This window comes from Microcaecilia unicolor, chromosome 9 (assembly GCF_901765095.1).
Source record: "Microcaecilia unicolor chromosome 9, aMicUni1.1, whole genome shotgun sequence".
In the NCBI taxonomy this organism is placed as follows: Eukaryota; Metazoa; Chordata; class Amphibia; order Gymnophiona; family Siphonopidae; genus Microcaecilia; species Microcaecilia unicolor.
The window spans coordinates 5,401,295-5,414,861 of NC_044039.1; the positions used below are offsets into that span (position 1 = coordinate 5,401,295).

Genomic DNA, 13,567 nt, shown 5'->3' on the forward strand with positions numbered 1-13,567 from the left:
ACAAGGTGCAGAGAAGAGCGACGAAAATGGTAAAAGGGATGGGAGGACTTCCCTATGAGGAAAGGCTAAGACGGTTAGGGCTCTTCAGCTTGGAGAAGAGGCGGCTGAGGGGAGATATGATAGAGGTCTATAAGATAATGAGTGGAATGGAACGGGTCGATGTGGAGCATCTGTTTACGCTTTCCAAAAATACTAGGACAAGGGGGCATGCGATGAAGCTGCAGTGTGGTAAATTTAAAACGAATCGGAGGAAATGTTTCTTCAGTCAACGTTTAGTTCAACTCTGGAATTCGCTGCCGGAAAAAGTGGTTAAGGCGGTTAACTTAGCGGACTTCAAAAAAAGGTTGGACGGCTTCCTGAAGGAAAAGGCCATAGAATGTGAATGGACGAGGGAATAATACAGTATTTCTAGGATGGGCGGGATAAATTGCTTGTTCTTTTGGCCGCCGTCGGTGACGGGGTGCGGGGCTCGATGGACCCTTGGTCTGTCCTGGCATATTGAAAAAACAATTCACTCCACTTACTTGACAGTTGCTGTGTATGTAGCGAAGACAAACTTACATCTAGGCCTGACGCTGCTGACGTCAGACACCAAAATTTGTGCTTTAATAACAAAATACTTGACATGTGACCCACCATTACAAAATCCTTTTTACCACCTTTTTCCCTAATACAAAATTATAAACACACAAATTAAAATAATATCCCGTTGTATAGCAGATTTTTTTTTTCTGGTTGTGCTGATAATTTTTTGCAATACAGGACCTTTAAAAAACGATGATAGATTATATATGGAATAAGGGCTGTTTACCACTGCATTTTTTGTGAATGAGTATTGAATACATTTGGACACTTTCTTTGTGTCTGACTGGGAGATTTTTTTTGTCTCTCTAAAAACAACAAACATTCTTTATAGATTTTTTTTGTCTGTCAGGATTTGTTTGATCTCCTGTGTTTGTTGGTAATGGGTTTTTTTTAGGCCATGACAAACATCTTTTGTTTTCTTGATAAATGTCTGCTTTTAATATACTGGTTAGTTATTTGTTTTCTTCCCTACTACTTGTCCATTAGAAAACTAGCTTGTTGGAGTGACTGTACAATCTACAGTGGCTGGAAAGACGGATTTACAAAGCTTCCAACGCTTCAAGAACTGTTTAAATGACAACTTGGGAAGAGCAATCAGAAAGAGCATGCTAGAAGCATGCTAGTTAACATAGTAACATAGTAGATGACGGCAGAAAAAGACCTGCACGGTCCATCCAGTCTGCCCAACAAGACAAACATATGTGTAAACCTTACCTTGATTTGTACCTGCCTTGTTCAGGGCACAGACCGTACAAGTCTGCGCAGCAGTACTTCCCGCCTCCCAACCACCGGTCCCGCCTCCCATCACCGGCTCTGGCACAGACCGTATAAGTCTGCCCTCCACTATCATCGCCTCCCAACCACCAACCCCTCTTCCCCCCACCTGCTCCGCCACCCAATTTCAGCTAAGCTCCTGAGGATCCATTCCTTCTGAACAGGATTCCTTTATGTTTATCCCATGCATGTTTGAATTCCGTTACCGTTTTCATCTCCACCACCTCCCGCGGGAGGGCATTCCAAGCATCCACCACTCTCTCCGTGAAAAAATACTTCCTGACATTTTTCCTGAGTCTGCCCCCCTTCAATCTCATTTCATGTCCTCTCGTTCTACTGCCCTCCCATCTCCGGAAAAGGTTCGTTTGCGGATTAATACCTTTCAAATATTTGAACGTCTGTATCATATCACCCCTGTTTCTCCTTTCCTCCAGGGTATACATGTCCAGGTCAGCAAGTCGCTCCTCATACGTCTTGGAACGCAAATCCCGTACCATTCTCGTAGCTTTTCTTTGCACCGTTTGTTTTATATTTAATATAAAGGCTTTGAGATCCCAAACCATTGCTACTCTGCCCAGCCCTGCTCAGATCCTGGACTGAAACTCAACGGTAGGGCGATACGTCTCCGTTTTTGAAATTCACCTTCCGGCCTTGGATCGCCTGTAAATGTTAATGTCACAGTTCCTTCCTTGCCAATAAACAATGTCTAGGAAGAAAACAAATGTCAAAACAAAAATCAAGATCTTTGCTTTTCATTTGATGCTGCCTATCCTAGAAATATATTCCATATGTGTCTTTGCTAGTTTAAGCGTCTATGTGTCCAACATGTTGGACTGTTTTGCTACAGGGGATTAAACAATGTGACAATGTGAAACTGCCTGTATTTACATTGTCTGATGGACCACAGCCATCAACTTGCAGAGAGAGAGAGGAGTTAAGAGCAGATGGTTCTATTAATTGCATTATTTCTGTCAAACATGCGTGGGATAAACATAAAGGAATCCTGTTCAGAAGGAATGGATCCTCAGGAGCTTAACCGAGATTGGATAGCAGAGCCGGTAGTGGGAGGCAGGGCTGGAGGTGGGGATAGTGCTGGGCAGACTTATACAGTCTGTGCCAGAGCCGGTGGTGGGAGGCGGGACTGGTGGTTGGGAGGCAGGGATAGTGCTGGGCAGACTTATACGGTCAGTGCCAGAGCCGGTGGTGGGAGGCGGGGATAGTGCTGGGCAGACTTATACGGTCTATGCCAGAGACGGTGGTGGGAGGCGGGGCTGGTGATTGGGAGGCGGGGATAGTGCTGGGCAGACTTATACAGTCTGTGCCAGAGCCGATGGTGGGAGGCGGGGATAGTGCTGGGCAGACTTATACGGTCTGTGCCAGAGCCGATGGTGGGAGGCGGGGATAGTGCTGGGCAGACTTATACGGTCTGTGCCAGAGCCGGTGATGGGAGGCGGGGATAGTGCTGGGCAGACTTATACGGTCTATGCCAGAGACGGTGGTGGGAGGCGGGGCTGGAGGTTGGGAGGCAGGGATAGTGCTGGGCAGACTTATACGGTCTGTGCCAGAGCCGATGGTGGGAGGCGGGGATAGTGCTGGGCAGACTTATACGGTCTGTGCCAGAGCCGGTGGTGGGAGGCGGGGATAGTGCTGGGCAGACTTATACGATCTATGCCAGAGACGGTGGTGGGAGGCGGGGCTGGTGATTGGGAGGCGGGGATAGTGCTGGGCAGACTTATACAGTCTGTGCCAGAGCCGGTGGTGGGAGGCGGGGATAGTGCTGGGCAGACTTATACGGTCTGTGCCAGAGCCGGTGATGGGAGGCGGGGATAGTGCTGGGCAGACTTATACGGTCTGTGCCAGAGCCGGTGGTTGGGAGGCGGGCATAGTGCTGGGCAGACTTATACGGTCTGTGCTAGAGCCAGTGGTGGGAGGCGGGACTGGAGGTTGGGAGGCGGGGATAGTGCTGGGCAGACTTATACGGTCTGTGCCAGAGCCGGTGGTGGGAGGCGGGGATAGTGCTGGGCAGACTTATACGGTCTGTGCCAGAGCCGGTGGTGGAAGGTGGGGCTGGTGGTTGGGAGGCGGGGATAGTGCTGGGCAGACTTATACGGTCTATGCCAGAGACGGTGGTGGGAGGCGGGGCTGGTGATTGGGAGGCGGGGATAGTGCTGGGTAGACTTATACGGTCTATGCCAGAGACGGTGGTGGGAGGCGGGGCTGGTGATTGGGAGGTGGGGATAGTGCTGGGCAGGCTTATACGGTCTGTGCCAGAGCCGGTGGTGGGAGGCGGGACTGGTGATTGGGAGGCGGGGATAGTGCTGGGCAGACTTATACGGTCTGTGCCCTGAAGAGCATAGGTACAAATCAAAGTAAGGTATACAGAAAAAGTAGCACACATGAGTTGTCTTGTTGAGCAGACTGGATGGACCTTGCAGGTCTTTTTCTGCAGTCATCTACTATGTATGTTTTTTTTTTTTTGAGAGAATGCTTGACCTCACCTCCTGAAGAAGAATACGACACAGGGAGGCTCCCCCCGTCGAGGATTTATATCTAGTGTGCTTTGGAGTTGAGCTTGGAGATGACTGAATAAATTGCCGTGGTTTTGGGGACGTGTTTAAGTGGTCCTCCAGCTGTGAAGATAAGTGTATTGAGCATCTGGAATTTTTTGAATTGTTTCTGGTATGGCATTTTTGTATGTAGGTAGTTCCTTTTTGGTATGTTGGCTCACCTGTATTAATATGTGGTTGGCCGTTTGATTTTTTCGGGGAGCAGCTTTTTCTTTTTTACCAGGGTGCTACCATCGCTAGGCACTCTATAGCAATTATTTTTTGAAATTTATTGTTTTGAATATCTTGCTACCCTTTTCGTTTTGTTCTTTGAGATTATTTCTGATGTGTCATGCCTGTGACTAGATGTTTTTCTACAAGCCTGGCAAGATTCTGTTGAAAGACTCTTCTCTCTCCTTCTCTGCTCATATCCAGCAGATCGCCAAGAACTGTCGCTTCTTTCTTTACAACATCCGTAAAATCCGCCCCTTTCTTTCTGAGCACTCTACCAAAACCCTTATCCACACCCTTGTCACCTCTCGTTTAGACTACTGCAATCTGCTTCTTGCTGGCCTCCCACTTAGTTACCTCTCCCCTCTCCAGTCGGTTCAAAACTCTGCTGCCCGTCTCATCTTCCGCCAGGGTCGCTTTACTCATACTACCCCTCTCCTCAAGACCCTTCACTGGCTCCCTATCCGTTTTCGCATCCTGTTCAAACTTCTTCTACTAACCTATAAATGTACTCACTCTGCTGCTCCCCAGTATCTCTCCACACTCGTCCTTCCCTACACCCCTTCCCGTGCACTCCGCTCCATGGATAAATCCTTCTTATCTGTTCCCTTCTCCACTACTGCCAACTCCAGACTTCGTGCCTTCTGTCTCGCTGCACCCTACGCCTGGAATAAACTTCCTGAGCCCCTACGTCTTGCCCCATCCTTGGCCACCTTTAAATCTAGACTGAAAGCCCACCTCTTTAACATTGCTTTTGACTCGTAACCACTTGTAACCACTCGCCTCCACCTACCCTCCTCTCCTCCTTCCTGTACACATTAATTGATTTGATTACTTTATTTTTTGTCTACTAGATTGTAAGCTCTTTGAGCAGGGACTGTCTTTCTTCTATGTTTGTGCAGCGCTGCGTATGCCTTGTAGAACTATAGAAATGCTAAATAGTAGTAGTAGTAGTCATCCAATGTGACAGTAAGAATAAGATTTTTTTTTAAAAAGTACATTTGTAAAATAAATTCTTTCAAAGACTGAAAAAAAAAATAAAGATCAGTACTACAGAGGAGGAAACGCACAGAGTATATTTATTGCATATTTTTGGAGATATATTCTACAGAGAAATGCTAAAAAGATAAAGGACACCCCATTTGTCGAGACTTATCCAAGTAGCAATGACTCCTACCTGGATAAATCCAGCATAGTGAGGCCAGCCACTGATTTTTAGCTGCGTTACCCATCTTTACTGACGATCCTGGAACTCTCTGAACGTCTTGGTATAAAGTTTAACCACCACTTTCAACGTTTTAAAGCAATGCTGACCACAGATTTTCAATATGGAGGGGAAGTAGAAAACAGAAGGCCAAGCGTAACAATGTTTTCAATGCAATCCCATAATGTGACCCAGTGTGGATTATTTGAAAAATTATTTTAAAATGCAAAAATTAATAACTCTGGGATTAATTCTATAGCATGGTACATTGATTTATGGTGTGCTTAGCCTCAGCCCTATAATGACTTCAGAGTGTGCCTAAGCCGTTATAGAACACTAGGGGGTAAAGGCTTGTTGGCTTGTCAAAACTTATGATCACTCACCTAAGGCAGGTCAATGGATGGTGAAAGTTAACATGTTTGAGAGCACCATCCAGTGTGCATAACTGATAATATTCTAGAAGTTATGTGCATTACGTGGCAACACGCCCATGGCTCGCCCAGGCTCTGCCCTTGTATATGCCCCCAGATTCTATAAATTGCATGCAAATTTATGCATAATTGTATATTATCCTGAGATGCATATGCAACTAAGGAGCCAATTAGCACCAATAATCAGTGGTCACAGCAATCAGGAGATGGTATGCTTTTTAGAAGCCCAGATAAAAGCTAAGCCTGCCCTTCACAGTACAGCTGAATACAACATATGGAGAAACAGATCTCGAGTACCCAAATATGGAATCAGAGAGCAAGAAAATGTGGCAGTCAGATTCCGACATTGTAAGAACATAAGGAAAGCCATGCTGTGTCAGGGCAAGGTCAAGCCCCCTATCCTATTGCTCATGTTTGATCTATTCTTACTGTACACCCACCGCCTTGAGTGAATTCCTTCAAAAAGGCGGTAAATAAATCCTAATAAAAATAAATAAATAAATAAATCCCGACTCCAGATGTGGCCAGTGTGGGTCACAAGGACCCAGGACATTTCTCATAGTTCATTTTCTGGGATGAGCAATGACTGTCCAAAATCTGCCTGGGTAACTGTATAAACATGTCCTTCGAAAACATGTCCAAAAAAGACCATTCAAGTGTACCTTGGTATGTTGCCTTTACATTGTATGAATGCAAGTGTCAAAGTGATTATTACCAAGTTTGAGAGATTGAGATAAATCTCCAACATACCCTGTGGTAGACCTCTAACTATTGCTAATGTCATTTACTAGAGTGTTGAGGCATAAACCTTCAAGGACAAGTGGTCCACTTCATCGGATGGCACTAAAAGCATTACAGGAATTGCATCTCAGCATGCAATTATAACACCATCTTTGACCAATTGCAAATGACATCAGAGAACAGTCTCAGGCAACAGACTTGTTTCACGGTGAGCACTGAGGTAGAGTTGGATTTGGAATGCTGAGTGGCAGAGAAAGACATCCGATGAGATACCAGAGCAGGTAACAGAAGCAAAGCTCCATTCATGGTGCCATCACAACAAATCCAGGCTGCCTTTCAGGATAAGAGGGGAGGCTGGGGTGATGACAGAAGGATTCTTGTGCAGAGGTCCCGCCATGTAATGAAGCCAGTTCACTGGTGCAGAGAGAGAACATTGTTCTCTCTCTCTCTCTCTCCTGCATGCTGGTAAGTAATAATGCATGGCAGTTCCCTCACCACTGCTTTTTACAAAAGACAATTCATGCAATGTTTACTAAAGATACTGTAAAACAAGCTGGTTGTGCCATGTTAAGGACAATGGCTCTGTCACTCACTAAAGTGAGTACTTTAGATATTGGGCTACTGGTAGGGCAGCTGCAAATGGTGTAATATAATGCCGAAAATTTGAGGAAGGTAGGTTAACAGAGGCTACTTTGTACAGACAAGTTCAGTTACCATGGCCCCATCACAAACTATTTTCCAGTCTGTGGGAAAGTTTCTTGGGCCCGCATATAGGCATAAAGAGGGTCTGATGCACTCCCTTGTCTGCATTTCAATGAGGTAGAATTTCCTACTTCTCACTAAACTCCCCTCTTTCCCATTTCATCTGTTGGCGGACGAGCTGTTCACTGCTTTTGAAAAATGTAATTGGCCGGTCTGATGGTCCAGTGGTAAAGTTGCGTTGAGTGCCCATGTAAAAGGCCTGGGTCTAATTTCTAGGTCAGCCCTTCTGCTTTTTGGGATGGGGATCCTGGAGAACATTCACATACACTAGGGTGGTGGTGGGGGAAGTGGGGGGTTGTCAGGCATTTCAGTGGTCAGCCATGAGAAGACAAATCATGTGAGTTTGGAATTTCCATTTTAATAACAATTAAAAAGATTTTTTTAAAAATTAAAGAGAGACTAGTCAGTTTAGAAGTAAAACCTTATTGGTCAACTTTGAAAGTCACCCAGCAAAAAGGACATCTATAAAAATAGCTGGGCACCATTTTGCCAGTCACAAAGAAACAGCACAAGAGTTACTATGAATAAGTACTTATGAGCAGATTCTGAATTTTGTTATTTGGAGTTATTACACACAGGATGAGAATTTTGAAGTTGATAGATCTCTGCAGAACCTAGATGCACAATGGCAGACCTCCCATTGGACAAGAACATTAAGATAAGTTTTTTGAAAATTAAAGATCTAAAAATTACTATTGAAATAAAGTTGGAAGATTGTAGACTTATGACTGAAGTCAATTAAATCCCTAATGCACCAATTGCTGGGCAATAAGAGGCTTTCAAAGTCTTTTTCCTCTGAAACGGCAATAATTATAGCCAAACAAGACATTGTTCTAATTCTTATTATTGTTAGGTTGTAGACCAGTAAGCTGGAGCCCTAATTTACTTTTGGAAAAGAAGTGGATAGGTCAGAAAGGATGAGGAATGAGTAAAAGCCCTTGGATTTGGCCAGGAACAGGTCATCGGAGACTTAGGCAAGGGTGTCTTTGTAGAATACAGATTGCAGTATACTACCGAAGAACCACAAGGCTGCCTATAGAGATTGCAGATCCCATTTTGAAGAGGCATCTGGGATGGGCAGGAGCAAGTGGACATCCCTCCTGCCTGTTTCCTGCTAGACCACTAGGGATCAGGTAGGAAGGCCCATGGGGATCCTGGAGGGAGGGGTTCTGGATATTCCAGGAGGGTGGGAAGAAAGAGGAGGAGGGTGGGTGGACTGGGAGGCAGGTTTCTGGATACTGGGGGAGGTGGAAGGGAAGGGGAGGATAAAAAAAAAGGGTTTTCATGTTCTTCCAGGAGGGTTGGGGGTGGGAGGAAAGGAAGGAGGGTGGATTGGCACATTTCAGGCTGGTGCTCAGAAGTTATACGGGTATTCGGTGCTTGCACTTGCATAGCTAAATGACCAAAGTTAGGACTGCTGTTTATGTGGCCATATTTGGTCACTCAGCTATGCAGGCACAGGCACTAAATATTGCTGGCATCTGCATAGCCGCCATCTCCTCCCTGACTCCACCATCAGAAAGCCCCTTTCTGGCCCACTTCAAAAATGGCCGATTAGAGCTCATATTCAACCACACTGCCCGAATAGGTGCCACTGAAATGTCAGAAGCCCTCAGAGTGTGATTTAAGTGGGAAGAGCCTTTCCTGCCTGCTTAAATCATTTTGAAATAAACCTATACCTCTTTAATACGAAAAATAAAAATTCAAACAAAGAAATGAGAATGAGAAAGAAAGCTGAATGTAGGCAGGGTACAATAGAGGTAAAAGCCGAAAAATGATCTTTTTAAGTAACCTAGATATATAAGAACTCACTATCGACATGATTTCCGCATCAGGTAGTTTCTACGTGGTGTTCACTCCCAGTTGATATTGGAAAGATTAATTCTTTCCTACTGTTTCAATTGAAAGCTTATCTGTTAACATTTCTGCTTTAGTGATAACAATTTTTTTTCTGGTATCTGATATCTGCTTGTTTTCATTATTGTGTAATAGTTCATTCTTACGTTATCTGCTTTCAACCTTCGACTGGGAGTTGGCAGGCTACAGTTACCATTACCGTAGTGTTGCCTGAAACAGTGTTGGACTATCCCAAGCAATACTTACCCCATAGGGCCATGAAGACAGAGAAAAAGACCGTGGCTGGGTTGTCGAATAAGTGGCTAGCACGTGCCGTGGCACAAGCAGTGCTCAGGTTCCAGTAATCACAGACCTTGTCGCACAGCGGGCACATCGTGAAGGCGTTATATTGGTCACACATCTCTTTACTGTTAACGAGAAAAAAAATTCAAGGTATTGACTGCTAGAAGGAGCCAACAATCAACAACCATTATCATTATCCTCACCACCTGCCATTTTCTCTCTCTTCCTTTTCCTAAAAGTGTTCGAAATGTTTGAACATTTTCACTAAATTACCCTCACGGTAACATATCAGACTAAACCAAGAGTCCCCCATGTCATTCTTTGTCGGAAATTTCAACTTTTCATAAAATAACTAGAATCTGCTAAGAGCTCCCTGTGACATTTTGCATCAGTACAAGTGTGACTCAAGTATAATATTCCCTTATCTCTTGTTTGTCTGTCCTTATTAGATTGTAAGCTCTGTCGAGCAGGGACTGTCTCTTCATGTTCAAGTGTACAGCGCTGCGTACGTCTACTAGCGCTATAGAAATGATGAGTAGTAGTAGTAGTCTTTGGGATTCCGGAATCTTCCTGCTCTTTGGGATTCTGCACAGAATGTTGCTACTCTTTGGGATTCCGGAACCTTGCTACTCTTTGGGATTCTAGAATCTTGCTACTCTTTGTCCTTATCCCTTGTTTGTCCTGTTTGTCTGTCCTAATTAGATTGTAAGCTCTGTCGAGCAGGGACTGTCTCTTCATGTTCAAGTGTACAGCGCTGTGTACGTCTAGTTGCGCTATAGAAATGATAAGTAGTAGTAGTCTTTGATTCCGGAATCTTTGCTAATCTTTGGGATTCTAGAATCTTGCTACTCTTTGGGATTCCGGAATCTTGCTACTCTTTGTCCTTATCCCTTACTTGTCCTGTTTGTCTGTCCTAATTAGATTGTAAACTCTGTCGAGCAGGGACTGTCTCTTCATGTTCAAGTGTACAGTGCTGCGTACGTCTACTAGCGCTATAGAAATGATGAGTAGTAGTAGTAGTAGTCTTTGGGATTCCGGAATCTTCCTGCTCTTTGGGATTCTGCACAGAATGTTGCTACTCTTTGGGATTCCGGAACCTTGCTACTCTTTGTCCTTATCCCTTGTTTGTCCTGTTTGTGTCCTAATTAGATTGTAAGCTCTGTCGAGCAGGGACTGTCTCTTCATGTTCAAGTGTACAGTGCTGTGTACGTCTAGTAGCACTTTAGAAATGATAAGTAGTAGTAGTAGAAAGAGGGTTTTTATGATGGGGATTATGACCATAACAAGCTCAACTTCCACTCCAAGCAAATATGAAAGGATAATACATGAAACATCTTTGAATAGAACGGAAATAAAGGAGATTTTCAGATAAGACCAACATAAGTAGAATGAAAGGATACAGGCAAGTTAATATTTTATGGGATCACGGAACCGAGCTTTACTGGATGCTAAAAATCAGTTTCTACCTTCCTCGAAGTACAAAACACAGGGCACTCCCATTTATCACACACCTCAGGACTATATCTACATTTGTTTTTTACTGAAGCAATAAGGAAGAAAATCAGTATAACTTTTGCTTGTACACTGGGGTACCTGAGGTGGAAGCGTCCCTCCAAACATACAGTGATTCTGAAACCAAAAGAGTGCCTCATCTTCCAAGAGGTGACCCATTCTCTTCAGAGTGCAGGATAGGCCAACAGTGATTCTAGAGAGTGTCAAGTACCACCAACCTAATCCTGTACCTTTAAGAAAGTGACATTGATGGGACATTGCTGCTAAGGCTGGGCAGCAGGATTGGTGTTATGGTCTGGCAACTAGGGCAATGCCAAGGTCCTAAGCCAGAGAGCACTCCAAGCTGAAAGAGGCCTAAACCTGAAGTTGGGCTTTGGAGTCCCCTCCCCAGTTTCTACCCTGAACCCCTGTATATCTAAAGCCAGTCGTGCTGGGAAGTGCTTTGAATAAAGTATCATAAGAATGAAGGCGACAGCACTCTGTACCCAAAAAGTATCTCTAGGCAGCTGCCTGCTTCACCTAGTGAGAAATCCAGGCCTATGAACAAATCTGTTCATGATTTTCTCGACAACAGTTGTGTGGCCTGTTTAGACAAAGCATATCCGGTGCTACAAATATAGACCCTTAACTAACTCTTCTCCCCAAACTTGCGTCAACAGAGATTTTGCTGTGAGCATTCAGAAATGACCCAGAGAAGCCTTTCTGATAAAATATCCTAGTTTTAACTGGTCTCATCGGGTATTCAGAAGACGTCTACATCAGCCTGGTTACGGATGCCTGCAAGAAGGAGGAGAGGGGGCAAAGAGGGCGATTTACCTGCTTGCCCTGTCCCCAGCTCCAGATTATTTCACGTCCCTAATTTTTGCAATGCCTCCCCCCTCCCACTTGGAAATTTTTAGTGGGCACTTAGGAGCCAGGAGAAGCATCTACAATCCTCCCAACATTTAAAACAAGCTTTGATTAATTTACATTTGAAAATTTGGGTTTGGGCTTAACCAAAGAGACCAGTATTTATGGGTGGAAAAATGTGTACAACAAAGAAAAATTAAACCAAGCCTTGTGATAAAACTACTCCTTCCTGTCACCTTAATGAAGGAATCTCTGAGAATTCAAGGTCCTCTAATTGTGTAGATGTAGTCGAGCAATCACTTACCTGGGGACATCACTCTCGATGGTTATGCATCCATAAAGAAACACTATGACCCCCACCACGGAAGATGGAATAAGAAACTCTGTATAGAGACCCAACCATGCAAATAGAGTCCTATTTTTTCTCCAAAATACTTTCTGAAACGAGAGAGAAAAGAACCAGTGTTTTAGTCGAAATTCTAGCCGGCGGTTCCAGCGTTGTGATGATGAGGCTTTCTATGGCTGTAACTTAACAGGCATCGTCAATGACTTCCAGTTCCAGACATGCAAATGATGATGTCATCAGCTTGAGACAGACTGTTTCTTTACGTGCGTACTTTCTGTTAACAAAGTTCTGTATATACAGTAAAGTACCTCAAAATGTGCTATCATTTGGGGATGATTGACAATGTTAGCTATAAATGTCATGTCTTCGAGACCTAAGCTGGTCTTATGATAGACCCCCCCCCCCCCCCCCCCCCATGGTGCCATAATGCTCTTTCTCTATTTGAAGCCTTCAAATGTAAAGCTGATACATGAAAAGAGATTATGTTGACTACTGAGATTCTACTTGGACAAGAAGATCTCTCAAACTTTTGATATAGTAGCAATCGACCCAATCAACAGAACTGAAACTAAATCAGGGAACCAAAAAGTAACGGCCTAAGCACATCACTAAGGGGCCCTTTTACAAAAAGGCTGCCGGCCCAATGTGCTGGTGGTAGTTCCACCCTTAAGCGCGAGCAATTTCCGGAGCGACAGAAAATAATTTTCTAATTTATAGCACAGTGCTAACCCAGCAGATTACCATGGGAGCCCTTACCGCCAGCTTAATGAGTGGCAATAAGTTCTCTCCCCCCCTCCCCACACGGCCACGCGGTAAGAATAATCTTACCACATGGCTGTGTCATTTTAGGGGCTTTTTATCTGCTGCAGTAAAAAGGGGCCTGGCATGTGGCAAAAACAACTACCCCTTTCTCCCGCAGCTTGGCAAAACGACCCCAAAGAACAGACATTATTGCTTCAAATGTTACAGCACCTGCTATAGAATTACACAGGATTACACTATACCTAAGAGACAGAGCCAGCTAGAGTGGGAGCCTGCCCTACTCATTAAATCCCACTAAATATCTTCCCTAATCCTTTGTACATTTTTAAAAATTATAGCGTGAACTGCAGAGATGAACTGTATCTTGGAGTGGAGGAGTGGCCTAGTGGTTAGGGTGGTGGACTTTGGTCCTGGGGAACTGAGGACCCTGAGTTCGATTCCCGGCACAGGCAGCTCCTTGTGACTCTGGGCAAGTCACTTAACCCTCCATTGCCCCATGTAAGCCGCATTGAGCCTGCCATGAGTGGAAAAGCGCGGGGTACAAATGTAACTAAAATAAAAATATCTGTGGTATAAAAATATAACTAGATAAATAAAATAAAACTGACTTCATCTGTAGATGTATCTGTAACTTGAACCCCCTTCTGATTTTGTCTGGTCTCTTTGATTGCATCTTTCCTTTGGA

The 13,567-nt window shown here is 44.4% G+C and overlaps 1 protein-coding gene across 1 annotated transcript in view; it reads right to left on the reverse strand.

Annotated features, from left to right (window-relative positions):
• ANO2 (anoctamin 2) overlaps positions 1-13,567 on the reverse strand; it is a 242,727-nt gene that overhangs the window by 129,585 nt on the left and 99,575 nt on the right. Inside the window, 3 exon segments of the mRNA XM_030215259.1 lie at positions 9,378-9,538; positions 12,079-12,181; positions 12,184-12,212. Of these exon segments, the coding sequence (XP_030071119.1) occupies positions 9,378-9,538; positions 12,079-12,181; positions 12,184-12,212 (293 nt within the window).